Source organism: Anguilla anguilla, chromosome 15, assembly GCF_013347855.1.
Source record: "Anguilla anguilla isolate fAngAng1 chromosome 15, fAngAng1.pri, whole genome shotgun sequence".
NCBI classification, from domain to species: domain Eukaryota; kingdom Metazoa; phylum Chordata; class Actinopteri; order Anguilliformes; family Anguillidae; genus Anguilla; species Anguilla anguilla.
In genome coordinates this window covers 10082447-10109400 of record NC_049215.1, presented here as the reverse complement: position 1 = coordinate 10109400, position 26954 = coordinate 10082447, and the positions used below count along the sequence as shown (strand labels likewise).

At 44.2% G+C, this 26954-nt stretch overlaps 1 protein-coding gene and 2 long non-coding RNA genes across 9 annotated transcripts in view; 1 reads left to right on the top strand and 2 right to left on the bottom strand.

Moving 5' to 3' along the window:
• Positions 1-17: 17 nt before the first annotated feature.
• On the bottom strand, positions 18-8442 carry LOC118214239. 4 transcript variants are annotated; one of them, XR_004762598.1, is made up of 7 exons: positions 7594-8442; positions 6675-6729; positions 6438-6505; positions 6215-6278; positions 5062-5150; positions 4543-4595; positions 18-1455 (listed from the first exon to the last, which is right to left on the bottom strand). It is a non-coding gene; the product is annotated as an uncharacterized LOC118214239 (long non-coding RNA). The 4 variants fall into 4 exon arrangements; XR_004762597.1 differs by lacking the exon at positions 6675-6729; XR_004762599.1 differs by lacking the exons at positions 6438-6505; positions 6675-6729.
• Positions 8443-8457: 15 nt separating this feature from the next.
• The window catches only part of LOC118214238 (zinc finger E-box-binding homeobox 2-like), an 86140-nt gene continuing 67643 nt past the window's right edge, over positions 8458-26954 (top strand). For 3 of the 4 annotated variants that reach the window (XM_035394035.1, XM_035394036.1, XM_035394032.1), the window contains exon 1: positions 8458-8582. In XM_035394035.1, the coding sequence (XP_035249926.1) occupies positions 8510-8582 (73 nt within the window). In that variant the 5' untranslated portion in view covers positions 8458-8509. The remainder of the gene's footprint in view (positions 8583-26954) is intronic. The other variant, XM_035394031.1, reaches the window with a different exon arrangement.
• LOC118214240 lies at positions 14273-15324 on the bottom strand. The gene is made up of 3 exons (XR_004762601.1): positions 14916-15324; positions 14494-14579; positions 14273-14395 (listed from the first exon to the last, which is right to left on the bottom strand). It is a non-coding gene; the product is annotated as an uncharacterized LOC118214240 (long non-coding RNA).

Genomic DNA, 26954 nt, shown 5'->3' with positions numbered 1-26954 from the left:
AACAACAAAGAATAATGGTTGTTTAAAGCTTGTTTTATTGACACACACACACACCGCTTCTAAGGAAAAAAAAAGGTTTTATGCACTGCGGGTTTGTTTAATATTTGCTTTGTAAAAACACGAAACAAAGAGATTATTCTGATTAGCTGGCTTTTTTTTTTTCCTTCTTCTCACTTTCAACAAATTAGGGCCTAGCCAAAAACTCTACAATGACCTATACTTGCCCAAAAATGCAGCAAATCGGACTCTCCCTACCTTGTGAGTTTCTCCTTACCCTTCCATGTCAAATTGGTCACGGTGGTCAGCTGCAGTCGCCGTGAGTCATGAGCTACCGGTGTCATGTGACGTCTGTCTCCTCCCACATCTGGGGCCGCGCTCGTCCCTCATGCTTTCAGAACTTTCTAGAACCGGCAGAGCGCTAACGTTCGTGGAATAAAAAAAAATGAGAATTTTATAAACATCCCTAATATCAAAACTATATGTTAAATTCTCACTTTTTTTTTTTTTACCTCTGTTACATTCAATTTTGTATTAAATCAGGGAACTGCACCTAGCCTGTCATTAAGTCCAGCCTACGCTATTATGCCGGTGACACAGTCAGGTGGTCGGTGAAGAACAGCTCCGACAGACAGGATGAACAGGCGGACCGTGTTCCGCTCTCTCGCCTGCAGTCGAGCCCGCTCGCTCCTCGCTTGCTTTTCATGGAATTCAGGCAGGATTAGTCGTAGCACAGAGCCTGGTCATAATACTATTCAGGTGCCTGAATAAAGGATTCATTATACAACCAGTTGGCCCCGGTTATTTAGCATAATACAGAATAATGTTATTGCCTTTAAAATAATAGAGAATTGTCAACAAAAAAATATATATCGTGCAGAAACAAAAGTCATAATTACTGCTAGTGTAATATACTTAGGACTGAAAAAAAAAAGATTTAAAGATCTAAATATGGCAATGATGACAGTCCAGTGTACCTATACAAAGTTATTATTTGTTAATTGGTTAATTGTGATTTTCAGTCTGTGCCACATTAAATGACCACTCCACAGAATGACCTTTGAAGAGAAAGGTATGATTTGAGGAGTCGAGTAAAACATATTTATAATATCTTTGAATCCAAAGAGAAAGTGGCTTTCACATACAACAGCTGAAATTAAAAGGCAGATATGCAAATGAATGTAGAGATTAGAGATACAACAATTATTCAAATGTTTGATTAATAATTCATCATAGCAAACGTCAATTATTAATTTGGCGGGCCAATAAGTCACATTTCTTAAGTGGAAGGGCTCCTGTTTTGGAGGACTTACCTTTTCGGTCAGGACTGCTGGAGAAGAGGCTGGGGGTTGAGGGGTCGGGAGAGGGGCGAGGGGAAAGCGAGTTCTATCGGTGTCAAACATTAATTGAATGTGTGTCCTGGTTCCGTCCTTCTGACCGTGGGTAACAAAGCTGGAGCTTCAAAAAGAAACAAAAACACTGCTTGAGTCCCACATAGCGTGTCTCAAGCAAGCGCTTTTTTTGGCCACTTGGGAACTGACCTCTTTCCAGAGAAAAAAAAAAGAGAAAATAATTTTTTTTTTAAAAGAAATACAAGTACACAACTTGATAGGCTCCTATTAAAGTCACTCGGACACAGGAGCGTGGCTAATAACGTGGGCAGTCTTCTGGTGGGATCGCACTTTTTGAATTTAACAAGGGCAAACTCGAGCGAATCGATGCCCTGTTTGATGTGAGAGTTTGTTCCTCGGCGTTCCGTTGCGCGGCGATCCCTCCCCGCTGTCTTTCATGTGCGGCCGAAGCAACATCTGAAGACCTCTGATTGGAGGAACGGGTCGGAAGAAAACAAAGTTCTCCCTCGGCCCGCGAGGCCTGTTTGCGAATGCAGACCGAATTCGTTTTGCGCGTTTCGAGAGTCCGCGAGATCGCAGGCGCGCGTTCGCCGCTCGCTGGTCTTTAATTGTCCATCAATCTGGCGTGCTCCTGGCTCCGCGGGCAACAGCGGCGCGCCCGATGAGATTACATCTACGGCGTCCCCATCAGAATATCAGCGCCGGGGAAACCCACAGAGAAATCTGCTGCACGCGGCCGAGGAAGACCCGGCCGGCAGCCGACGCGTGGGCCGCAAACGAGGAGCTCTCCCGCTCGTTAAACTTCGCCGTCGCCCCCCCCACCCCCCCCCCCCCCCCCCACGCGTGACGTCGCGCTTCGCCATGGCGGTGCCGTTTCGGGGAATAACGCGCTCCTTTTAGCGGCTGGACAAGCGCTGCTTAAACGGAACAGTTTTCCTCAGATGCACACACACACACGCTGCAAACAGATGTTTTCTTTTGGACCTCCAGCGCGTACGCCGTCGTGAATAAAGCGAGCGACTTTGACTGAGGGTCTCTTATTTCCAGAGGGTCAGAGAAAAGCTGCAGAAGACAATGGTATAAGCGAAAACGGTTCAGGACTCGTTGTGCTTCTGGTTTACTGTCCTTTGTACTCACCTCTCACTCTGAGAAAAAAAAAGACTACTTCACATATATGCATACGACGTGTAATGTCGTACACCACTGCAAAATGAAAGAATTAATCCAAAAGATATTCTGTGCAACCCTTTAACCAAGCGAGTATTCTATTCATTTTGTGCGCCCTCCGGCAAAATGATATTAATATAGGAAATTAAGACTTGTGTTTTTCATCAAATATTCTTACAGGCTACAGAAAGATGCTCGGATTTAAATTCTAGGTAAGGCAATTCACACCCCACGGAATGCACTTTATACAAATGCTCAGTCTCAACAGAGTTTCATTTTGTTTTGTTGTTGTTTGAATGTCATGAGATGTGGCACGGATGTGATCAGAGCAGGACCTCGTCGAGGATGTTCATCCAGTGACAGGACGGGACTTTTCATTGTGCTCGGTCATATTTACTGGGGAAGTTCTGGCGAACGGCTCTCCACCACCTGTGCATTCTCTCACTTTTTTTTTTTTTTTTTTTTTTTGCAGATGTGTAATTTCCCGGGACCAGTTTCAGTCTCAGATTTTTAATTCCCCAGCCTCAAAACAATCACACAGAAACATGATGCAAAAAAAAAGGAATACAGCAAAAGAAAAAGTAGCCCGCATTTTCTGTTGTGTGTGTGTATCAAAAACTTGCCAGATGTAACCTGTTAAAAGCCACTGATTTGGTTTGTCTTCAACTCATATATGAAAATCTTAACACTGTCCATTACAATAATAAAAACAGCAGCTATGCCTACATGTACATTTATAGTACATACTGTTGGTAAGCACTGACCTCAGTATAAAGTATTTTTTACAAAAATAAAAACACAACTAATTTCTCCTGCTTTACCTCCATGTGCGGCAGGCCTGTTTTGGATCATGGTGATTCTTAGAATTCATTCTGCATTGTGTTGTAACGACAACATGACTATAAGCCTTGAGACCTGATGTGATGCTGTCAGTTATTAGCTTTGTTGAAAACACCAATGTCCTTGTGACAATTGTATATCAGATCCAATTAATGTCTGCGATTTATTGTTTTCCAGCACTTCAAATTATTAACGGTAATTCAAGTGCACCGTCAAAATGTAGGCCTAACTGTGTCCGCATACAGAACAAGCAGTCAGTCATACAGAAACTAGTGATCCTTCAAACAGTTCAAATCTCATCATACCTGCACATCAAGGTAAGTAGAAAACAGTGCTTCAAAAAAATTGCAATGTCTTATACATGTAACACGGTACTTTATGTAAAATTTACCCATAAAATAATAAAATATAACCTACGAACTTCCGCACACTCAACTTTTCTTCATTTGCATACAGGTAACAGTGTACAGTTACGTACTAGAGAAGCACTTGCAGTTCTTTTGTTTACGCATATAAAATAATCTATCTTCATGAGTTTGGAAAGATGACATTTCACCTTATTGAAACGCTAATAGGACGACTACACAGCGGATTCAAATCTCTTCAATGGTCGAAGTTCACTGTTTACCGTATGAAGCCTTCTTAAAACAATCAATCACTTAATCTTAATAGCTGAAATGGGTGCGTTACGTTCTCTCCATTAAATTAACAGACAAATTAACCTCAAGGTCCCACTGAAGGTTCGCTATCAACCGTAATCCCATTTCACGCTGTATAGGACATTCAAGCGAAAAGAGAAGGGTGTCACTTGTGGAAGGGGTTCACTTAACAAGCGAGCGTTGGAGGTGACGCATCAGCACGGAGACTCCGGCTGTGTGACCACGCCGCACTGCTTCTCATTTTAATACACATGGCTGAAAACGAACATCAATCGCAGCCTGTCTGAAGAACAATTCGATTTCTCTTAAACCATCTACTACGATGAAAAAAAGGCAACGCGGAGACTTTATATCAACAATATACCCCGGACTTTAACCAGTGTATTTATTGTAACCTACATCTGTAACTACATCCAGGGAAAAATAGGTTTTGTAGCTATATGGAGTAGAGTGAATAGAGTGAAAAGAAAAGCACCATAAATAAAAATTTTGCCCAAGTACGATTGAGAGTTAGAGTGTTTACTTACCAAAAGAAGCGCGTGGACACAACTGGCCATTGAATTGCACGTCAGCACATTGCCTATAAATAGATGATTTAAAAATACATGTAAATAAACACAAAGTATTAGAACAATAAGGGCAAGAACAGATTTATCACAGATTTGTTCAAGCCCCAATAAGTAATTAAAAACGTAGCAAAAAAAAAAGCGCAGGTTATAATCCCAGTTAAGAGATATCCACCGCTAAATTAATAATCAGAGAATATATATCATAAATCATGTCATTAATTAATAAATATATTTTTTTAATTAGTGGAAAACAGCTCTGCAAAACAAAACAAATAACACATAATAATAATAATAATAATAATAATAATAATAATAATAATGCATATATTATAAATATAGATACATATATACTGCCTGAGAAATATTAGAAGCGAAACGACTCTAGGGACCAGGACTCTAAATTTGCCGCTAATCTCGAGCCTTTAGAAAATTTCCGAATTCCAGATGTTGCGCATCTTCCCTTTGCTCGGTGCTTACCCGTTCCCTGGAACCCGATTGGCTTTGAACAAAGGCATCAAATAGGCAAGCCCCTTGATTGATGATTTAATTATCCATACAGTAGATAACTGCATAAAGATAGGGAAGAGAGAGAGACAGAGGGAGAGAGAGAGAGAAAAAACTTTATTTACATAACCAATCACTGCTCTCCAAAGGTGGAGCCTCGCCTTTCCATCCACGTATGGTGGGACACAAACGCACTGAGACAGAAATTGCTTTACTCTCTAAGTTAGCAAGTAATAAATAAATAAATAAATAAATAAATAAATAAATAAATAAATAAATAAATAAACAAACCACACCCTGTTCATACATTTAACATCTGGCATGAAAAGTTGCTCACGCATGTGCCAGCTCATGTTTTGTCCTCTTTTTCCCTCCCGTGAGAGAGTGAGAGAGAGAGAGAGAGAGAGAGGGGGGGGGGGGGGTCAAAAACATGGTCATATCTTAATTTTATTTCAATATTGCAAATTTTTTCCAACACTCGGGTTTTCTCATTACTGAATATGAATTTTGATTAAATAAATCACACCTGGTCCGGCGCCTTGGTTAATTAGGCTGCCATAGGAGATCAACCATTAAAGCAAAGGAATATATATATATATATATATATATATGTATATATATATATATACTGCTGAATGAAATCAGCAAGAAGACAGCAGGCAAAAATCACTGACAAAAGTTATAACGATAAAATAAAAACCAGGCTTTAGCTAAACCTTCCTTTCTGTTTATTTATTCCTGTCATAATAATAAACGAAGGCGTGCATATTCCGATAGGCAAATAAATAAATAAATAAATAAATAAATATTCCACATTCTTGTAAGAAAACACATTTCGGCGCTGTTTCGGTTTGCGATAATCATTTGCTGCTACTGGATGATTTCTTTAAGATCGCTTGTGATTTCTGTGGAAGGTTAAAGCCGAATAGGGTATTCTAACTTTCTTCAAATATTATTCTTGCTTAGATTTAAAGGTAATCCAACTCAGGCTACTTTTCTTTTCTCTGATCATAAAAAAACGAGAGAGAGAGAGAGAGAGAGAGAGAGAGAGAGAGAGAGAGAGAGAGAGAGAGAGAGACAGAGAGAGAGAGAAATAACTTGATCACGTTTTCCAGAAGATGCTCACGTTTGGTGCTCCTCAATTATCCCTCTCCGTGAAGATAGGTGGCGTGTGTTTCAGGGTCTCTCCTCTGTATTACAGAAAAGAAAAAGAAAAAAATGTCATTAGAAGAGGCGTAACACGTCAGTCCGTCCCCAGGTTTGTTTCCTGGACTGGCTGAAAGAGATCAGTTCTAACCTGCCCAGCAGGAATAACGGTCCTTCTTCCAACTATTTCTAAGGCTTATTACCATTTTGTAAGGATCCTCAATTCTCCAGATTACTTTTGTTCCAGTCGGTTTTTCCTCACCCGAACTCTCTGAAAAGATAGTAACGTAAATAATAAGGTAGGTGTGATTTCTTTGCTTTTATATGAGCAGTTTTGCAATAGATAACAGCCCAACTGGCTAATATCGCAAGAGATGTCTTCTATTGCCTGCACTGAAATTTTGCTTCTTTCTCAGCGTTTTTCATGAAAGTTTACCTACCTGTGCAGGTGAAACGGTGCAGGTTAATTCACATACGTAAACGCATACACATAGCCTACAGACACACAAACAAACAAACAAACAAACAAACAAACACATGTTCCACTTTGCATTCAGTACTGTATGGTCTAATTAATTTAATCTATTTTTTTAAATTCCCTCGGACTATTCGAACCAAAACGAAAAGAGGCGCGTTGTAGGGTCCCAGTGAAAACATATATTGTAGAAATGCAAAACATTTTACTGTTTTAACATGCAGTAACAACGCAACTACATTTTATTTCCTATGGCTGAACCTAGTTTCGCGATTTAGTAGACGGACAGTTAAAGCACATATGTAGCGTTTCATTATACAGCCTATGTAAATATTAGTGAGTGTAATGACAAATATTGGCTTTATATAAATACTGTCAGAGACACAACCACAAGTGAGATTCACTGTTTAACTTAATATTCCCAGATCTCACAAAACTGTTCTCCATTGATTGTCACGATTCCACGGTTTGTGTCTTGTTTATGTTTTGTGAGCGTTTTTTGTTTGTTTTCCTTGTCATGGTTCGTTTCCCATTGCGATGCAACACGAAGACTCAAGCCAAGCAAAAGACGATGCGTTTTTTAATGTAACACCAGCCTTGCGGGTGTCATTGTGATGTTCTATTTGATCCATACCTTTGCATGTTTTACCAAATCAAGGCTCCACGAAGGCAATAGAGAAGTTTTTTTTTTTTTTTTGCTGTTTGTTTGTTTTTGCTTTCCTAACATGTAAGGCTTTCCCGAGTCTTACATGTTTATTTTGCATGCATTAAATAATTACGATTTTAATTAAGGCTGCATATTTCCCTCATATGGTAAAAGTATTTAGCTGTAGCTATAATCAAAGACAACGAAACTTACACTTGTCACATACAACTCAACTTACCTTTGCTGGTGAGCTGAAGTTTGGAAGAATACTCTTAAATTGAATACAATAAGTTGATTGGAGGTGGTTTTGGTCAGGAGAAAATGGGTTAATTTCCAGTGTTACATATACAGTTTTACATGTTACATCTTTTCACTGCCATCCGTCTGTATTAATCCCTGAGCCGAGGTCTGTGAAAGCTGCCGCTGATCAAACAGAACCTTTTGTCATCTGCAAAAATCCAAAATTTGACAGAGAGCCATACTTTCTCATTCACGTAACTTTGTGTGACACACTGAGGGGGGAAAAATCCAGTGTCTTGATCGTGACCATACTGTATCGAGCAAACCTTTTGTGAAGTCTCAAAAAATATAACTGTTGTTTAAATAAGTTTCTGTCGAAAATATTTGCAACAGTAGTTATCCCCAACAAGTTTTACATACTATTTCACAATTCAGTCACAGGACGTTACGAGATATCGCGTCCACTACGTAGCTAAATAGTTCTTGGCCAAACTTTGATTAAAATGCTCAGACACCTCGTATTTAAATTAAATGCCGTAAAACACCACATTCCCCAAAGGCAGTCATCTTGAATTATGACTAATATCGAAGGTGTAATTCTCTCTCTCCCCCGCTGCCTTGCTTGGCCTCTGTCCTCCGTCCTTTCGTTCCATTTGATCACTGTTTCATCAAAAGATCAAGAAAAGATAGAGGCAGAACATTTAGGGTCAGTCGAATGTTCCGGGGTTAAACGTATTTGGAGTTATTACTTAATATGTTCATATGATTTTAATGTTCATTCAGGCGCCCTGCGTTCAGATGGGATCACCCAGTGCCCATATTGTTGGTGTGTTTGGTTGTTAGATATTGAGCCTGCGTGCTGCCGATTCAAGGAGTCGACTCCATGCGAACTGCCATCTGATCCACTCTTATCAATGAAGCCCGAGATCATGGCGGATGGCCCCAGGTGTAAGAGACGAAAACAAGCCAACCCAAGAAGGAAAAACGGTAAGAAACGAAAGACGAAAACGACACGCGGAAATGTGTGTGAATGTTTGGATGTAATTTTGTCACTGGTTAACAGGACGTTCGCTCCGGCGATCCCTTCGCCTGTTGTATTTTCTTGTAACCCTACGTTTCAATGGGAGTTGACGGCATACACAGAGAAATAGTGCTAAAAGGCTGTGAGCGTGCATAATCGGAATTTCCTCTGGTTTAATTTTTAAAAAGTCGGTGCTTTAATTTCTGTAGTATTAAGATTCGCTTTCACGGAACTTAGCAGAGTTGAAACTAAAGAGTTTAAGAAGGGCTGACTAGGCGTAGTGGGAAGGAAGGGATTGCTCGAAAGTTTAGGACTTAAATAACGGTTCAGGCTCTCTTATTTCCCATTAGGTGAAAACCGTTATGTGACTGCGTGTTTGTTCTAAGTTGAAATACCTGTGGATTCTTCTTGGATACGTTTATAGTTTGTGCCGCGTGTGTAAATCGGGCAGTTTCTTTTCTCACTGAGTCAGTGCGCTACATTTTTGCTTCCACCGCTACTTTGTCAAGTGCTCCAGGATTAATTTCATTCATTCCTATATGTGGGCTAAATTTAATTACACGGTAGTAGGTCCAAGCTATACAACCCGGTGTCTCCACGTACTCCACCCAATTACGTTTTTTCTCAAGCGTTATTCATCTTGAATTCTGAAATTACAACCACATAACTATGTCATTTGTTTTAAGGGAGAAGATAGCACAATTCGTTTTGCCCATAGCCTATGTGTAGCCTATAGTTGTACAACAAATACACAGTGCTAAACATAAACAAGCAATCGAGCAAACTAAATAACTATGGGATCCACTGACATATTAGCAGGGCATCGCAACAGTAATCTTTCTTGTTTATTGACAGCAAGCGGTTGTAAGAGTGAGCTTTTTGTCCTTTTTTTAATCAGAGTGGTTAACTGCATATTTTGTCTTTTAAAAACATGTCGTGCTTTTTCAATCGCTGAATCAGTAGTATGTGCTGGATTTATTGATGCATATGGGGAGTGACTGATGAATTTGTACAAAGGAGCATTCGTTTGTAGCTTGCCTTTTGTGTCTTTTATAAGCCGGCCGTTTACAGCTCAAAAATCAGTTGGACTCTTGCTGTCTTTGAGGCTATATTGGTGTAAAATGTTTTAGAAAGAGAATGGTGCTACTTTTACATTTTTGAACACGTCAATTGCGTTGTGTTGCGCTTAATTTTTCAATTATTTTGTTACCGTTGTTTACGTTTTTGTGCAGATATTAGCCCAGTGAAAATGCATCGATTTGCATGCGAAGTGCTTTTTCCCCGGCCTTTTCCTTCTTAATAGCAGAGATTAAATTGCATACACCCATCTACATTTTATGTTTTACTTCTTTTCTTTATTAAATGTTGTGTATCGATTTGGCAAAATCAATGTCAGTTGTTGAGAGTCTTTTCTGCTTACAAGTAGCTTGAAGCACGTTGCTGATCTACTGAATAACAAAAGCTTGGAGTGAAGTAGCCCTTTTTCAACTGTGCACTGCAAACGGTTTAGGGAGGGGGTGGGTAAATGAAATAACCTGTAATGTATTTTTCTACTATCTCACTGGACACGCTCAGTCGTTGAGAAATAGCTAAATTAAAAATAACGCATTTAGAGTGTGTACTCAAATTTAGCTTTAAAGCAAGCGTGTTTTTCCAAGTCAATTAACCTGTAAAAATGCTCTGTTGCGGGATTTATTTGAAATAAGCATGCCAGCTACATATTAAGAAATAACTACATGCAAAGCACAGGAAAACCGATATCTAACTAAAATATATGAACATTTGAAATTGTTCATATTTTACATTTTTTTGAACAGTAATGCATAAATATTGTTGTGTCGTTTGGCTGTTTGTCTATTTTGACGCATGGGTTAGTAAACATGAAGTTGTTTCCTTTCGTTTTCCCCCTTTTTAAAAATTCTCTCTTGTCTTGCGATGCTTCCAATGCCTTTTCCTTTGGGACTGGCCGGGGTTTATCTGAGCTGAGTGGGGTCTTCTTCTTCCCAGGAAAAGATGTCAGAACTGAGCTTGTGTCTTGGCCGATAACACTAAATATGATGATGCTTATCAGAGTGATAGAGAAATTCCTTGAATTTCGTAAAAAGAATGAATAGGCTGTGGAAAACAGAGATCTGGAAAGTTGACCTGAAAGGGAAGAACACTGGCAGTGTTTGTCAGAACTGACAAAGTAAATACATTTTAATTGGGGGGTGGGGGGCGGTTTAATATTTTTTTAAATACTAATAAATAACGCAATAGCCTTCAGAGAATTGATACGTCAAGGTAGCGAAAGATTATTATTATTATTATTAGTATTATTATTATTATTATTATTATTATTAATAATAATAATGATAATAATAATAATAATAAACACCACCAACAGCAACAACAACAGTAACAACAACAACTCCAATAGTAATAATAATAATAATATACATAAATAATAAACATTTTGAAAAACACATTTGAAAGAAACAATTGTCCCTTGAAAGAAACAAGTCTGCCTGAGAATTGGTTACCGCCTGATGCATGTTGTAACTTTGTTGCACTTTCACTTGTGTGTGTGTGTGTGTGTGTGTGTGTGTGTGAATGGGGGATGTGTGCGTCTGTGTGTGTATGTGTGTGTGGGGTGTACTCGCGTTTCACTCAAAGCACTCAAGGTCTTGCCCTTTATACCAAAATCTGCATCAGCAGGGGAGGAAATATTAGTATATCTCATATTTAAAAGTATGTTCAGTGTGTGATATCTTGTCACAGCGACTGCTGTGATATTCTATTTCATGTAATTGCTAATACTTCATTCTTAATTGGCAAAGTAATATTTAACGAGCCTCTGTGCAGTTTGATGTTGAAGCTATCTTGGTCAGTGCAATCACATAGATTTTTTACACGTGAGTCTAAAACATGGCAGTGAACTGGATGGGGAGTATCACCGGTCTCTGGTCATTCCATGGTCGCCCCTTGCCTTTAGATTAATCTGAAGGCTGAGTTTAACCATTGGGGTCCGCTTGTTATATCATCTCTGTGAGGACCCCAAACGCATTCGGGAAAATTAACCCTTTGGTTGGTTGTGCGCGCGCGCAAATATATTCTTATTCCCTTTTATAACGGCATGCACTTAGTGGACCCGTGTCTGCGGCCGTGCTCTTGCCTGGCGACGTGCAGAAGCTAGAGGAACGGGGCGGAGGGCTGGGGCCCGGGACGTTCAGCGCCTCCAGGTGTCGTAGGTCACATGGAGAGCCGCGAGGGTGTGCCGGGATTTTGGGCGCAGCTGCGCGAGCCGTCCTCCGACTCTGTGTGCTTATGTCCATTCGTCAACCAGCACAAGTGAAAACAAATGTTTTTTTTTTTTTATCACTCCAGCATACCACCCACCCCCACCCCCCCACCCCCCTCACACACACACACACACACTCTCACACACACTGTTTTTTTTTTTTTTTTTTTATTGCGGTAGTATTTTATTTCTTTCAGTGAGATTATTATTTTTTGAAAGGATTCCTTGTCGTGCAGGGGAAGCGGCTTTGCTCAGCGGCCTGTGCTCGCTGACAGTGTGCGTCTGCGTCTAGGGCAGAGAGGAGCTACGCTACGCGCTAGCCTCGCGCGCTCTTATTGCACTGCCCTTTCGAGTGCGCCGCAACTTTCATATTTGTTTTTTTAAAATCATTATTCCCTTTTTTTTGGGGGGGGGGGGGGACCCGGCAGCCTGTGAATCTCAGACGCTGCTTCTCGATAAGCGGCGATGGCGGCGAACGCACAGGCTGCAAATTTAGGGAGTTAAGTTTCTGCAAAGTTTTTTTTTTTTTTCTTTCAATAGATTTTTTTTTTTGTTTTTTTTTTTTTAAGATTTCCTGTTACACAAAGAGCTATTCATTTTCAATCAACACAAAGCCATTCAATAATAGATGTTCCCACTAGAATATATTGATTACATAATTTAAGGTGAAGAAAAAAAAAAAAACAACAACGAAAAAAACAGAAAACAAAAAAAAAAAGAAGCGCCATCTCCTCGGGCTCTGAGAGTTCAGCACAATGCGCTGAATGTGATTAGGAGAGCCCTGTGCGTTCACGCTAAAGGTAGAAAGGGAGGCTCGCTAATTCTTTAGCTTCGCCGCTCCTTTCAGGCCAAACAATGGCAGATCCCTTCCAGTCCAAACATTTTGTCCATCTCTATTATGCGTTTGCTTTTAAGGTGCATTCGCTCCCCCGTTTGGGGGAGAGGAGGCGCCCCTTTCTCCTGCCCCTCTTTTCTTCGCGGGGTTCTCTCTCTCTCTCCTCCCAAGGTAGGCAGTATTTTGTGCCCCTGTCAAAGGGAGCCGGAGGAGCAGGTCCGCGGCGCTCACAGACAGCCGATTGTCAGTCGTAATGTGTTTCATTTACATGTTTATAACGTCAATAGTGCCAGGGTGTCCACTGTACCATTCACGCCGGCTCTCTCACAAGGGTGCAATTGTCTCCGCAGCCAAAGCAGACACCTTTTCTGCTGCTGCTGCTGCTGCTGCTGCTGGGGGTTTTTTTTTTTTTTTTTGAGCTGGAAAAAATAAAATAAAAAATGTCCAAGGGAGGTTTGCTGTGCATTACTGTTTAGAAAAGGATTATTTTGTTTAAGCGAGTGAAATAATTACCGCAGATCTTACGAGCCTGCGAGAAGTAATCTCAGCCTAACAGGACGCCACGCTATTCGCGATGGCAGTTCAGCTGAGAGGAGGATAGAGACCTCTGTGCTGACGAGATTTTATTGATTTGCCGCTTAAAATACGTCGTAATAATGCTTTAAAGACTCGCAGCTCTTTGGCGACAGTGATAACGCAGCGCAGTTCTGCATTGCAAACGTGCAAAATGAAGGGGTTTTTTTTTCTGGGTGGTCGTTTATTTATTTTGATTGACGAAATTACGTCCTTATTTCTGTTGTCTTTTTTTGAGCGTTTCCGTTTCTCGTCCTTCTCAAAACACGCTCAGCTGGGCTGTTTCATCACTGGTGTTTGATGGTTTCGAAGGGTTGAAACGATTGACAAATATAGTTTTTTTTCCCTTCTTTTTGCGACCCTTTTGGGGGTTTATGTTTTGCCACTCTGCTTGCAAGAACACGCCTCAGACTAATTGCTGCTTCTTACACCGTTGTGTAGTTTAAAGCGTTGTGTAGCATTTACAGGAAATTAAGTGCCCCAGAAATGCCATCTTTTCTCTGTGCTTCTTATTTACCTTATGTTGAGAAGCAAAGGCCACTTTTAAACAAACGTGTTGCCTTGGCCACATTCTGCAGTCCATCGAGGGTTTTCCTACCTGTGGGAATTCGGAATGCCCTTAATAAGCAGTCACACAGAGATCAATTTAAGGAATTTTGTGTTTAAGGAGGCAACTGAGTTGAAATGTTTATCGTCCTTTCGCTATGAATTTTTCCCAAGGGAAGAAATTAAGTTTTAGTTTTGTAATGTGCTGTGCATCTACTGCTACTGCACGTTTTATTAAAAAAAACTGCCTGGAAGAAATTGTCCAACAATCAGAAGTCTAGATTTTATATGACAACGACACCTTAAGCACATAATTTGCTCTTCTATTTAAAAAAAACAAAAAAACATTGCTGCTGGAGCATGATTTGAGACCTTAAGATGAAGGAATATCATGTTACAATGGTGTTTATAAATGCGGGGAAGAAATCACTGCAAAAATCTTAAAGCCGGACAAAAGAATTTGGACGTAGCGTTGCGAAGACTCCCGATCGTGGTGGCGGCCGGCTTGACGTGGTGTTGTCCAGCAAAGCCCATGCAGTTCCTCGCTCAAACGGAAACACGTTGATATAAATTCAGGAGGAAAAAAAAAAAAGTAAAAAACCCAAAATAAAAACAGGTCCGGTGCAAAACGAGATGCCATTACCTGTTACGCTTCTGCAGCCAGCGAACCACCGTTACTATACGAGCTGCTCTTACCCGCCAAAGATCTTCACAGTCAAACAGGCCAGGCTGTAACGCAGAAATATAGAAATGTGGATTACCAAATCAAAATAAATAAATAAATAAATAAGCAAACACACTGTCACTCCTGCATTTGGACGGAACGGAAAAACTTTCCCCCCTAAATTATTGTGAATTTTTAATTCCCCCCCCCCCCCCCCCCGCTTTTTTTTTTTTTTCTTTTTTTTTGTTGTTGTTGTTGCCTGGCCTGTGAAGATATTTTGGCCTGACAGGGGGGAGAACACACACACACAGCCCTCCCTGGCTCGGTCTGCCGACCCTCTGACACGGCGGTCTGTGGAATGCCTTAGGTATGATTTCACTTTCGCTCACATCAATGCTGACCTGAATGCCTTTCATATCTGATCCTCCATGTCTCTCCCAGTAAACATCCCCGGAGGCGAGAACAAAGAAAAGGGCTCTTCTTCTGCTTAATCACAATTCGCCCCCTTTCTCCGCCGGCAGGCCACATTTGCATTCAACATCAGAAAGCCCGAGATGAAAAGAGGGGGGAAAAAAAAAAAAGGAGAGCGCGAGAGGAGCGAAAGAAAAGAGAGAGAGAGAGAGAGAGAGAGAGGGAGAGAGAGAGAGAGAGAGAGGGAAGGGTGGGTGGCGAGCAAAATAACTTAGGTGTTTGTAGCTGTTTGTTAGGCCTCCCCTGGTAACAAGCCTTATATAGCTCACTCTTCTGGGCCGGCCTCTCCTGACAGCCAGATAGTGTTACAAGATGGCATGCCTGTGCTATTCAGGTCCGCTCGCTCCTGCACTTGAGAAAAACGTGTCTGAGAGGGATCAGATTCGGCTCTAAGAAGTCTATAATAGTTTGAGGCAGGTGTGTCCGTGTAGCACACGATTGTATTTGTTTTTCATTTTGTAACCGGAGCGGGGGTTTGTGGGGGGGGGGGGGGTGGGGTGGGGTGGGGTGGGGTGGGGTGTGGTGGGGGGGGGTGTGGGGGGGGGTGGGGGTTGGGGGGTATTGCCGAAACGCTTTGTCCCTTTCCCCGCCGAAAGCTTTCTGTACCTTCTCGAACCTGCGCGGTTTTTGGGGGTCCTGGGAATTGTGTGTGTGTGTGTGTGTGCATGCACATGAGTACATGCTGTAGCTACTGATAATTTGAAGGATGATAACAAGTGGAACAACGGATGAATTGAATTTCAATAATAATAATGATAATAATAATAATAATAATAATAATAATAATAACAATATAATCCTTCAAGTGAATAAAAAATATTGTTATGTTCCTGCTTTTAGATAGTAAAAAAATATTCAGATATTATTTAATAGAATTTGACAGGTCTTTCCAACTTACCACAGAAAAGCATGACCCATGGGTTTCAGAACTCTCATCGTTGTGAGCTCTTGTTGTCAGACAAATTACATCCAATTTCCCACCAATTAAGTGCAGCCCCGTACTCCTCCGAAAGTGAGCTGGATTAAACAGGACAGGGCCTGGACAATAAACCAAAGTCCGTCCTCGAGTTGGTCTGTGGGGTATCTTTATTGTGAGGTATCTTTGGCGCGAGCGTACTCTCTTTGCCGTCTGTGAAACCAGTGGGGAATCATGTATGCAAATCCGTGGGCAGCCGGGGAAAGGGGATGCTGCGTCTTTAAATGCATCATGTGATATGAATTCCAGATTTTTTTCTTCACCCCCCCCCCCACACCCCCCCCCCCCCCCCCCCAGAACTTTTTGTTAAGAAAAAGGATTATCTGTACACCTTCCCCCTTACTCTCCCCAAGCTGTGCTGGATTTAGGCAGATTTACTTGGGCAAACACCTTTGGACGCGGGGGGAAAGTAGGAGTCTGTTTGCGAAAGGGCCCTATTGTTCAGGGAGGGGCCGGGATAATGCTCTACTAGGCCGGTGTGATATTAACCCGTGCTCCGATGCCAGGGAGGCTGGTTAACCCTTTGTGCGCTCGCTCTCGGGTGGGGGGGGGGGTGGGTTTGGGGGAGAGGGCCCGTTTCGGGCGCTAGGTCTCGGGCCGCTGGTTGCCGTGGACGCCTGTCCCGCCGTGGGCCGCCGTCCGTGGGACGGGGGTTCCGGGGGTGAAGACGGGTCGGACGGGTGGCGGCCGGTCTGCGGAATGATCGCTCTGTCCCGAGGCGGAGTCATTCGGTAAGGTGTGCGCGTGCAGGCCGTGTTTGGTGTAGCGAGGCTTGAGATTTAGGGCGGGGGCGGGACCCCGGTGGCTCTGGGGGACCGGAGACGCACCCCGTCTCCTAAAGGTGGACCAGTCCTCTTCCTTTTGCCCCCTGGTCCTCTGTTTCGATGGGCTGCAGAACACAGAGTGCCGCTAGGGGTGCTGGATTCCTAACGTCATCGGTGACTAACGTGATTCACATAACGATAACCGCCCACCTCCCCCCCCCCCAGCCCCCCCAGCCCCCCCAGCCCCCCCAACCCCCCCAACCCCCGCTCTTGTCTGCAGCTTAAAATAAAATATTACGGCGAGACTGCTACGAAGCACAACATTTTCACTGTAAGAGTAAAAAAAAAAAAAAATGGAAGAAAATTGGTGTTTCCGAAAACGCTGACGGACCTGGCTGGCTGTTTCACAACTTCCGGGCTTTTTAGCCCTCACAGGCTTCCATTGGATGCTTAAATTACAGCTGAGTGGAATAAGAAAGCACTTACTGCAGTTAAAGAATAACAAGACTATTTATTTGTTCAACGGTTAGGGAATTTCTGTGTGTGTGCGTTTGTGAGTGTGCATGGGCATGTACATGTGTGAGGGTGTGTGCGTGTGTGTGTGTGTGTGTGTGTGTGTGTGAGTACGCATGTGCATGTACATGTATGAGGGTGTGTGTGTGCGCGTGCGTGTGTGAAGGTGTGTGTGGGTGTGCATGTGTGAGGGTGTGCATGTGTGTGTGTGTGTTTGTGTGTGCATGTACGTGTGTGTGCATGTGTGAGGGTGTGTGTGAGGGTGTGTGTGTGTGTCTGTGCGCGCTGTCACTAGTCCAGGTTGTCCCGCACTAGACCCGGCAGCCCGTCTGGTGTGAAAGAATGAGCGGTGGAGGAGAAGTGGCAGAATTAAAGGTGTTTGCCGCGTTGTTCCGCCATCTTCCCGACTCCCAGCCTCCCTGTCAGTGTGTTCTTGTGATTTTACAGTTCAGATCCACTTCCCAGCGAGGTGACACACGCCCGCACTGTCACGACTCTTCCGCCGAAGTTGCACGCGTTCGCAAAAATCCCCCCTTTCCTCTTTTTCGCCGTTTGTGCTTTTCCGTTGCGTTGCTGGAGAGGTAAACGCTGGAACTGCGAAATCGGTGTGCTGTCGGCTCCTTGCAGCTGATGTAGTTTTTCATTTGCATGGGAAGACGCAGACCCGTATTTTTTATCGCGTGGGGGGGGGGGAAGGAAAAACAACAACCGAAAAAGGAAACGCGTTGAAGTATCGAGCTTCATTTCACAAGTTTTAATCTGTCCATTCTTGATTTTTTTCTTTTTCCTTTTTTTTTTTTTCTTGACGAGACTCGCTGTTCACAACTCCTTGTTTGTGATCTTCGAAATGTGTCAACTTTTCTATTTGCAAGATAGTCTAGGTGGGATTTTCAGCAATCATGGCGCACAGGTGTAAACTAACATTCAAATTTGTTCAGTTTTGCCATAAGGTCTGAATTCCGTGCATGCGTTTCTGAATTTCTGTATTTCTGTGTGCCTGTCACATGATGGTGTATACAGCACAGCGGGGCCTGAGTCCTTCTAATCCTGCGCTTATTAAATACAATGAAAACACACAAGTTCTCAAGGTGACTGGAATGGTTGAGACCATTTTCCTAGTTGTTCGTGTAGATAGTTGCTTGTTATGAAAGTATATAAATGCTGTATTCTTCTCTTTCATTCGTGGCACTGTCCCCCCCCCCCCCCCCCCCGTAGCCAAAACAATGTAGGTTTTGCAAGGTCAGTAATGAGACGTTGCTGACCGCAGAAATGACAGCCGTGATGAGGGACAGAAGAAACGCTCCGAGCTCCGTCAGACAACGACATCGCAGCCTGACTAGCGCGCGCTGGCTAATTATCATTTTATTTCACTTCTCCTTTTGATGCTCCCTTTCAGCTTACCTTCGTATTTGCGCGCAGAATTGTAACCTGCTTTTTAAATACAGAGAAAGAGAAACCGGCGTCGAACCCTCGCCCCCAAATTCATTAGCTGAAGCGGCCACACGCACATTTTAGCCGGTTTTCCGAACGCACACATCCACACACACACACACACACACACACACACACACACATCCACACACACACACACACACACACATCCACACACGTCCACACACACACACACACACACACACACACACACCACACACACACACACACACACACACATAACCACACACACACACACACACACACACACATCCACACACACACGCACACGCACACGCACACACACGCACATACACACACACACACACACACACACACACTTTGATGTATGTCTGATTGTCGGTCGGGAGAACACTTCTGGCAAGGTCACGCGCGATGCGGAACAATCGATAGCAGATCGGCCGATAAAGGTATCGTGACATCTGGATATCTAGGTCTCTTTCACATATGGGTGACTACCTCCTGCAGCGGATGCTGTTGACATCACTGGCAGCTAATGTATGCTTTACCATCCTGTCGATACTCCGCGCTGGAGTGCGATCTTTCTCTCTTTGCGGCGTTTCCAGATAGCTGTTTTCTGAATCGGTTTCGTTCCTTTTGTCGCTGTGCAGATGAAATCGGAGGTGTAATGTCTAAAAAAGTGATTGCGGGAGACGTTTAGTCATATGTAGCGAGACCGATTTCTGTTCGTTTCTTTATTTAGCCACATTTGCACATTTTCCGTATCGGTGATGAAGCTGGGTCCAGACTGAAGGCTGTCGAAAGAGGGGGGATTTGCTGTAATTGCATTTGCTACATTTAACCAAATCTGTACAAGTGAACCTGAAAAATGTCCGTCTGGAGGGTGAGGCAGCCAAAACTGGAAAGACCAGGAAGATGTACTTTTTCCCCTTTCTGTCAGCTTCAGAGTAGGCCATAGGTCCTGTCTGCTTCAGAGTAGGTCATTCATATTGGCCCTTTTAGCTTCAGAATAGGTCATTGGTATTTACCCTTTCAGTTTCAGAGTAGGTCATTGGTATTGGTTCTGTCTGCTTCAGAGTAGGGCATTGGTTCTATCAGCTTCAGTGTAGGTCATTGGTTTTGGTCCTATCAGCTTCAGAGTAGGTAATAGGTACAGACAGTATGTGCACCAGCCGGGCCTGTGAGGATCTGGAACGTAAGCGCGCGCGTTAATAGGCCCTGACTGGGGTGGGAGTACCAGAGACGGCTCCCCGTCCCGGCGCTGCCAGACAGGAGCGTCAAACAAACACCTCCTCAGGTAGCGGGGGATCACCTCGGAGACGGGCACCTCCCTCAGCCAGCCCGTCCAGCGGACAGAGATAGCGCCCGGACCGCCTCTCTCTCTCTCTCTCTCTCTTACCTGCGGTCTGGCTGTTTACTGCTCGCCCCCTCCACCTCCCCGTCTGACCGGTCCGCCATACTCCCCGCTCCCATCCCGCCAGCCTGCTTATCAGCCCCGTTTCTGGTCCCCGGCATTCCTGAGCTAAACTCCGTATCTCTTTGTTATTCTTACTGCTTAGGGGCATTAGCGTTTAACACGCCAATCAAAACAGCACCGCTGCCCCCACACTACCACCACCACCCCCCACCCCCTCCCCAAAAACCACCTTTTTTTTCCCTTTTTTTACGCCGAAACGTGCCAGCGTCCGTACGTCCGGCGGCGGCGTCGCGGCGTTAGCTCGGCGTTTCGGCGAAAACATTCCGAAGGCGCTCCACTCCGACAGCGCGGAGTGGAGAGAGAAGCTAGCGGCGGTCAAATCATGTAAATGTGCGGCTTGTAGCCGGGCTGTTAGAATGGAGCTACACAGGTACTTAGTCATTTGAATTAAGGATTAATCAAATTGCTCTTCATGGTTCAGGTGACTGGACACATCAGTGCTTAGTTTAAAAAAAAGCAATGGGTGGGGGAAGGCCCCAGGCGGTATTTTTTTGGCTGTTTTTTTTTTTTTTTACAAAATGAAGGTGTAGTCTGAAGGAAAGAAGAATTCACAAGCGTTAGCGTGCCCGTTAGCTGAGAGCCGAGCGATTTTTAAAATGGTGTAATCCGGAACTCTCCACGCCGCCACGCGGAGGTACCTTATAACCCAGCAATCACGGGATCTCTGATGTTATTAGTTTTCATGTTTTAGTGGGTTGCTCTCGTAATTAGTTACAGCAACACTCGTTCTGAGACTGGCGGAATGGAGTATTCCTCAGTAATTAAAGTAATGAAATATTCATTTATGCTACCTTTTCAGCAGCCGCACAAATGAGGCAGCCATACTTAATGTCTGCACTGTCTCCAGTTTTATTATAACGACAGCCTGGCACATCTGCAATTAGTACTTATACTGACAGCTACAATTTGTGGGGGGGTGAGGGTGGAGGGGGGGGGGGGGGGGGGCGGTGAGGCTGGGCGAAGGGGACGTCGGGGGCCGGCGTCGGGACGCGTGCCATGCCGCCTCGCCTTCTCTGTAACCTTGTTGTGTTTTTTTCCTCCGACGCAGAGGTTACCTTTTCCCATCGGTGCGGAATCGGCTTGACATAACTCTTCATCAGTTTCAGGGTTCTCCCTGGAGGTATTTGCATCACATCAGCCTAGTCAAGCTTCAAGTCGAAATTGGCGGGCCAGAACCTGACAGGGTAGGAGCCGGGAAGAGAGACAGTCAGTGAGCAGCCAGTAAGAAGTCAGTTAGCAGCCAGTGAGCAGCTAGTAAACAGCCAGCGAGCAGCCAGTGAGAGCAGCCAGCCAGAAGTCAGTCATCAGCCAGTTAGCAGCCAGTAAGAAGTCAGTTAGCTGCCAGCGAACAGCCTGTCACCAGCCTGTGAGCAGCCAGGGAGCAGCCAGTGAGCAGTCAGCCAGCAGCCAGTGAACAGTCAGGGAGCAGCCAGGGAACAATCAGGGAACAGTCAGGGAGCAGCCAGTCAGAAGCCAGTGAGCAGCCAGTGATTCGCCAGGGGGCTGGCTGGGGTGGAACAGTGAAATTGGCCCGGGTGCGGGGATAGGTAACAGGGGTAACGGGTGCAGAGTTATGAGAACAGAAATGGTACTGGGCTTCTTCAGCACTTTTTGTTTTCCTGGGGTGCCCCCTATCACCCCCCCCCCTTCCCCCAGGTCATTAGGACCTGGCTGTCCCTGCGAATCCCCTCATTAAGGGCGATTGTTGACATGTCCGCAGTCCCTGCGTTGCATGTTTGGAACATTGACAGTGAAGAAAAAAAACCTGGCTGTGTGCGGTCAGTGACGTTGGTTTGGATCGCAGCAGCGCTGGATATCGAGTGTCCGGCGATGTCAGAGATACTTTCAGCGAAAAGAAAAAAAGGAAAAAAGAGAAAGAGAAAGGGGGAGGAAGGAGAAGAGAGGCCCTCGCCCGTCTTCTGTATCCCCCCCCCCCCGACTTTGTTTAACAGTCAGGGTGTTGTACACCTTTAACACGATAAACCTTAAAGACACGGAGCGTCTGTCAGACGGGATCGGGCAAATTGAACACGGAAGGGTTGGATCTGAACCGAACGTACGACGTTGTTATCCCCCCCCCACCCCCCCCCCCCAGCATTTTCTCCTGCGCCACTTAAGAAAATAAGTCCTCCCGCGCTCAAACTTTTTAGCGAATCTCGCTGCTCCAATTCTGTCTGCGTGCCCGTACAAAGCGGCCTGAAAATGCATTGTAAAACAGCGAAATCTCATAAGACCGGGGGTTGAGGGAAGCCTCTTAACGTATATTCCCATTGAAGGGGAAGCCTTAGAGGTAGGAGATCAACTCTTTCTGCATGGTTACTTTTTTCATCTTTGTGTTTTTATTTATTTATTTTCATCTTTCATACGCAGTTATTAAAAAGAAGAGGAAGAAGAGAAATGTATTTGCCTGTTGAACGGCCGCGTACCCCTGTGAAGTATGTTTTTTTTTTTGGGGGGGTGGGGGTTTCTCGCCCGTCCCCCTTTTTGCGGCTTTGCGTGCGAGGGGGGCGGGGCCTGGCGGGTGATGGCTGGTCGACAGGCCGCATTGAGCTAAAGTGGCGTGACGGCAGAGTTTTGTTAAGCTGGGAACAAAGGGCTGGAGATGCTGGCCCGGCATTGTCTGCGCCCGCACTGGCCTGGTCACAGTTTCGGGGGATTTAATGGTCTGTTTATTTCTAGCCATCAGAACTAATATTCAGAGAGGGTGCTCCTTAAAAAAAAAAAAAAACTAAAAAATGTATATATATATATATATATATATATATATATATATATACATATATATATATATGCATATTTTGTCTTTCAGTAAAGGATTATGAATATTTGCTTCTTTCAGTTTCAGCACGCTCAGGGAATTTTTTTTGTGTCATTCGTTTGTTTTGTTATTGTTCCTTCTGCAGAGAAGTTTGGTTTTTTTTGTTTCGTTTGGGTCAGTCAGAACTCGGGTGAAACTTTTCCACGTGGAGGCGAGATGAAAGTTAGAAGGAGACGGGTAAAGTCTACAAAGCAAATGAAAGCGCTGTGGGTTTACATTCGGTCCTGTGTGCATTTTGATGAGTTTTCTCTCATTCTCTCTCTCACTCCCTCACACTCTCTCTCCCCCATGCTCTCTCTCTCTCTCTCTCTCTCTTTCTCATGCTCCCTCTCTCTCCCCCCTCTCTCTCTCAGTCTCTCCCCCCCTCCCTCTCTCTCCCTCTCCCCCCTCCCTCTCTCTCTCTTTCTCTCTCCCTCTCTCTCTCTCCCCCCTCCCCCTCTCCCTCTCTCTCTCTCTCTCCCCCCTCCCTCTCTCTCTCCCCCCTCCCTCTCTCTCTCTCCCTCTCTCTCCCTCCCCCCCCCCCTCCCACGGCTGGCCCATTGAGGCCTGATGAAGGTGCTCTCCTTTGCGGGGCAGTGAGAAGCCCTGCGCGTTGTCTCTGCTCAAACTGAATAATGTTTGCCCTGAGATTAGCGGGCGGGCAGCTGGGCGAAGGTAGCCATGGGGAAGCTCCGGGGGGCGGGCAGGAATGCCGGCCAGGTCAGGGTGTGAGACCTGGGGGAGGCCGGCGCAGGCGAGGCCCAGGCCCGGGGCCCCCCCCCCCACCCCCACGCCCGGGCAGGTACTTTGTTTCCCGTCCGATATCGAGGAAAAGGGTTAGGGCCTCCACGTCAATCCCAGACGGGCTGTCAGGTCGGCCGCGTAGACTTTGAGGGTGTCTGAGCGTCTCTGTGACAGCCATTTAATCTTCCCAAAACTCCCCCCAAACCCCAGCTCCCACTCACCCCTCCCACCACTTGTGAGCATGTGCGATATTCTGATTCGACTGAGGGCTGTCAGAAGATCAAAAACAATGGCCCTGTCTAGAAAAAACTATTTATTGAACGCTTGTTAAACTTTTTTATTTTCTTTTTTTTTTGGCTTGTTTGAAGTCAACACAACACATGTAAAAATAAAAATAAAAAAGGGAGAATTTGTCATTCTGGACATTTTTTATGATGGCAGTCGGTGGAATTAATGCCGATTCAAGTCTCCAACCGGGCCCGTAAAAAAATCCTCCGGTCTACACGGGTCTTCTTCAGAACCTACCGTCCTTTTACGATCTTGTAAAAATTATGAGTCTGCTCCTCGTATGCGGTTTCATTTTCTGTGGGAGGATGGAGAGGGGAGGGCGTGAGTGCCTTTCATTTTCTTAAATGGTTTGTAAAGTTTGAGGTGAAACATAATGGTGTACTTAGCCCGGCCTCAAAGTAATCAGATTTATATGTTTACATAGAGCTTTTGTAGTGGCTAGCAAAAATATAAGAGGCACAATTCCTGTCAGTTTCTTGTAGCGACGTTGAAGGGAAATTTAATGGGAATGAGTTGGTAGCAAAATGACAACATGCCTAGCGTCAACTCCCAGTTTCTCTGAGTTTGTTTTCCTTGAAATTACTTAACGCTGAGATTGTGAAATTAATTGTGAGTAATTACATTGGTAAAATGGTAATTGTTGATAATGTGTCACTGGCAAATAAAATCATTAATAGCTGTAGCTTTTGCGAACAACAAATTGAAGATAAGTTTTTACCATAATCTCAATTCTGAAATGCATTTATTTATCCTGGGGGAGGCAACAATTAGTGGCATAATGAATCACGGAACCCCTCATATAATATGGGTGTTATCGTGTCTGCTGTTAGCGTTCTGCTCCTCATGCCGAAAACCGGCCAATCAGGAGAGGGCTGACTGGAAGCCATCACGCTTTGTGATTTCTAACGGCAATTACAGGGTTAACAAAATTAAACAATTTGTAAACAGATAAAGTCAGTCAATCCAAAACAGTTTTTTTTTTTTTTTTTTTGGGGAGGGGGGGGGAAACAATTACAAAATTACAATAGATAAAAATTGTTCTCTGCCTGTATTTACGCAATCAACATGACGACGAAACAAAACAATTTAATGTGGAAAAATCATCAGTCATCTGCATTATAATTGCTTCTTTTTCACATCTACAGGGCGGTTAATTAAAACTGTGATTAAATGCGGCTCCGGAGCCTAAGATGTCTTCCCCTAAACAGGTGGTACAGAATTTAAAAGTAAAGAGAAAAACGTAATTAGCATTGGAAATTGAGAAATTGCCTGCGAGAATCGGTGTTAATTTCACTGGCTGATGAGGTAATTTATAAAAGGGGCGCAGCGGAGGTTGTGTAAACGGGCTCCTCGTCTTCCTCCCGTCTCTCCTTTCCGTTCCCTCGCCTTCCCGGCGCGCAGGTGAACGTGTTTGCAAAATATTTGGGAGCCGTCTGAGGGCCGCCGTTCGCTTCGGCTCGTTTCAGATCTACGCGCTCCACTTCTTTTGCGGCTGATTTTTAGAAGCCCGGCGCGGCGCTGGGAGCCTCCAGCCCGGAACGTGCCGGTCTCCGTCCGACCCGCGGCCGTGTCGCGTATGGGGTGATGATGTGAATGGCTAATGTTTGACCGCATGGACCCTGTGACAGTTTCAAAGACACGACAGAAAAAAAAATACATCATATCTCTTAGGACCCTTTCGGCTGCTTTAAGAGAAGAGTTTCTCGCTTTAGACTCAGTTCTGTTTCAGTTTAGCTCAGTTTAGACTCACTGCTGTCTTGGTTTAGCTCAGTTTAGACTCACTGCTGTCTCAGTTTAGCTCAGGTTAGACTCACTGCTGTCTCAGTTTAGTTCAGTTTAGACTCACTGCTGTCTCAGTTTAGCTCAGTTTAGACTCACTGCTGTCTCAGTTTAGCTCAGTTTAGACTCACTGCTGTCTTGGTTTAGCTCAGGTTAGACTCTCTCCTGTCTCAGTTTAGCTCAGTTTAGACTCACTGCTGTCTCAGTTTAGTTCAGTTTAGACTCACTGCTGTCTTGGTTTAGCTCAGTTTAGACTCGCTGCTGTCTCAGTTTAGCTCAGTTTAGACTCACTGCTGTCTTGGTTTAGCTCAGTTTAGACTCACTGCTGTCTTGGTTTAGCTCAGGTTAGACTCTCTCCTGTCTCAGTTTAGCTCAGTTTAGACTCACTGCTGTCTCAGTTTAGTTCAGTTTAGACTCACTGCTGTATCAGTTTAGTTCAGTTTAGACTCACTGCTGTCTTGGTTTAGCTCAGTTTAGACTCACTGCTGTCTCAGTTTAGCTCAGTTTAGACTCACTGCTGTCTTGGTTTAGCTCAGTTTAGACTCACTGCTGTCTCAGTTTAGCTCAGTTTAGACTCACTGCTGTCTTGGTTTAGCTCAGTTTAGACTCACTGCTGTCTCAGTTTAGTTCAGTTTAGACTCACTGCTGTCTTGGTTTAGCTCAGTTTAGACTCACTGCTGTCTCAGTTTAGCTCAGTTTAGACTCACTGCTGTCTTGGTTTAGCTCGCAGTGACTCACTGTGAAAGTTCCAGGGAAACTTTCTAATCAGAATCTTTTTTTTCATCCCGTGGTCTGAGCTGCCATCGGCACTTCTGTCACAGTTTCCGGATAATTCTCGGCGAGGCCTGGATAGACACTGATGGCCCGTGCTGTACCTCCAAATGTATGGGGTTTTAATTAATGAAGTGTTCATCTTCTGACTGTCCTGATTAAGTCAGTACGAGAATAAGACGGAGCCAAATGTTTCAGGCTTCAAAGAAGATTTCATTAATGTGCACCAGGATATGTGATCGTTCCAGAGTCTATTTTAATACACACACACACACACGCACGCACGCACACATACACGCACGCACACACACACACACACGCACGCACACACACACACGCACACATACACGCACACGCACACACACTTCATAAAGAAACCTGGTGTCATAAAGGCCTTTAAGATTATTTGAAAGTATAGTATTGAAAGTAAAATAAATTATGAATTAC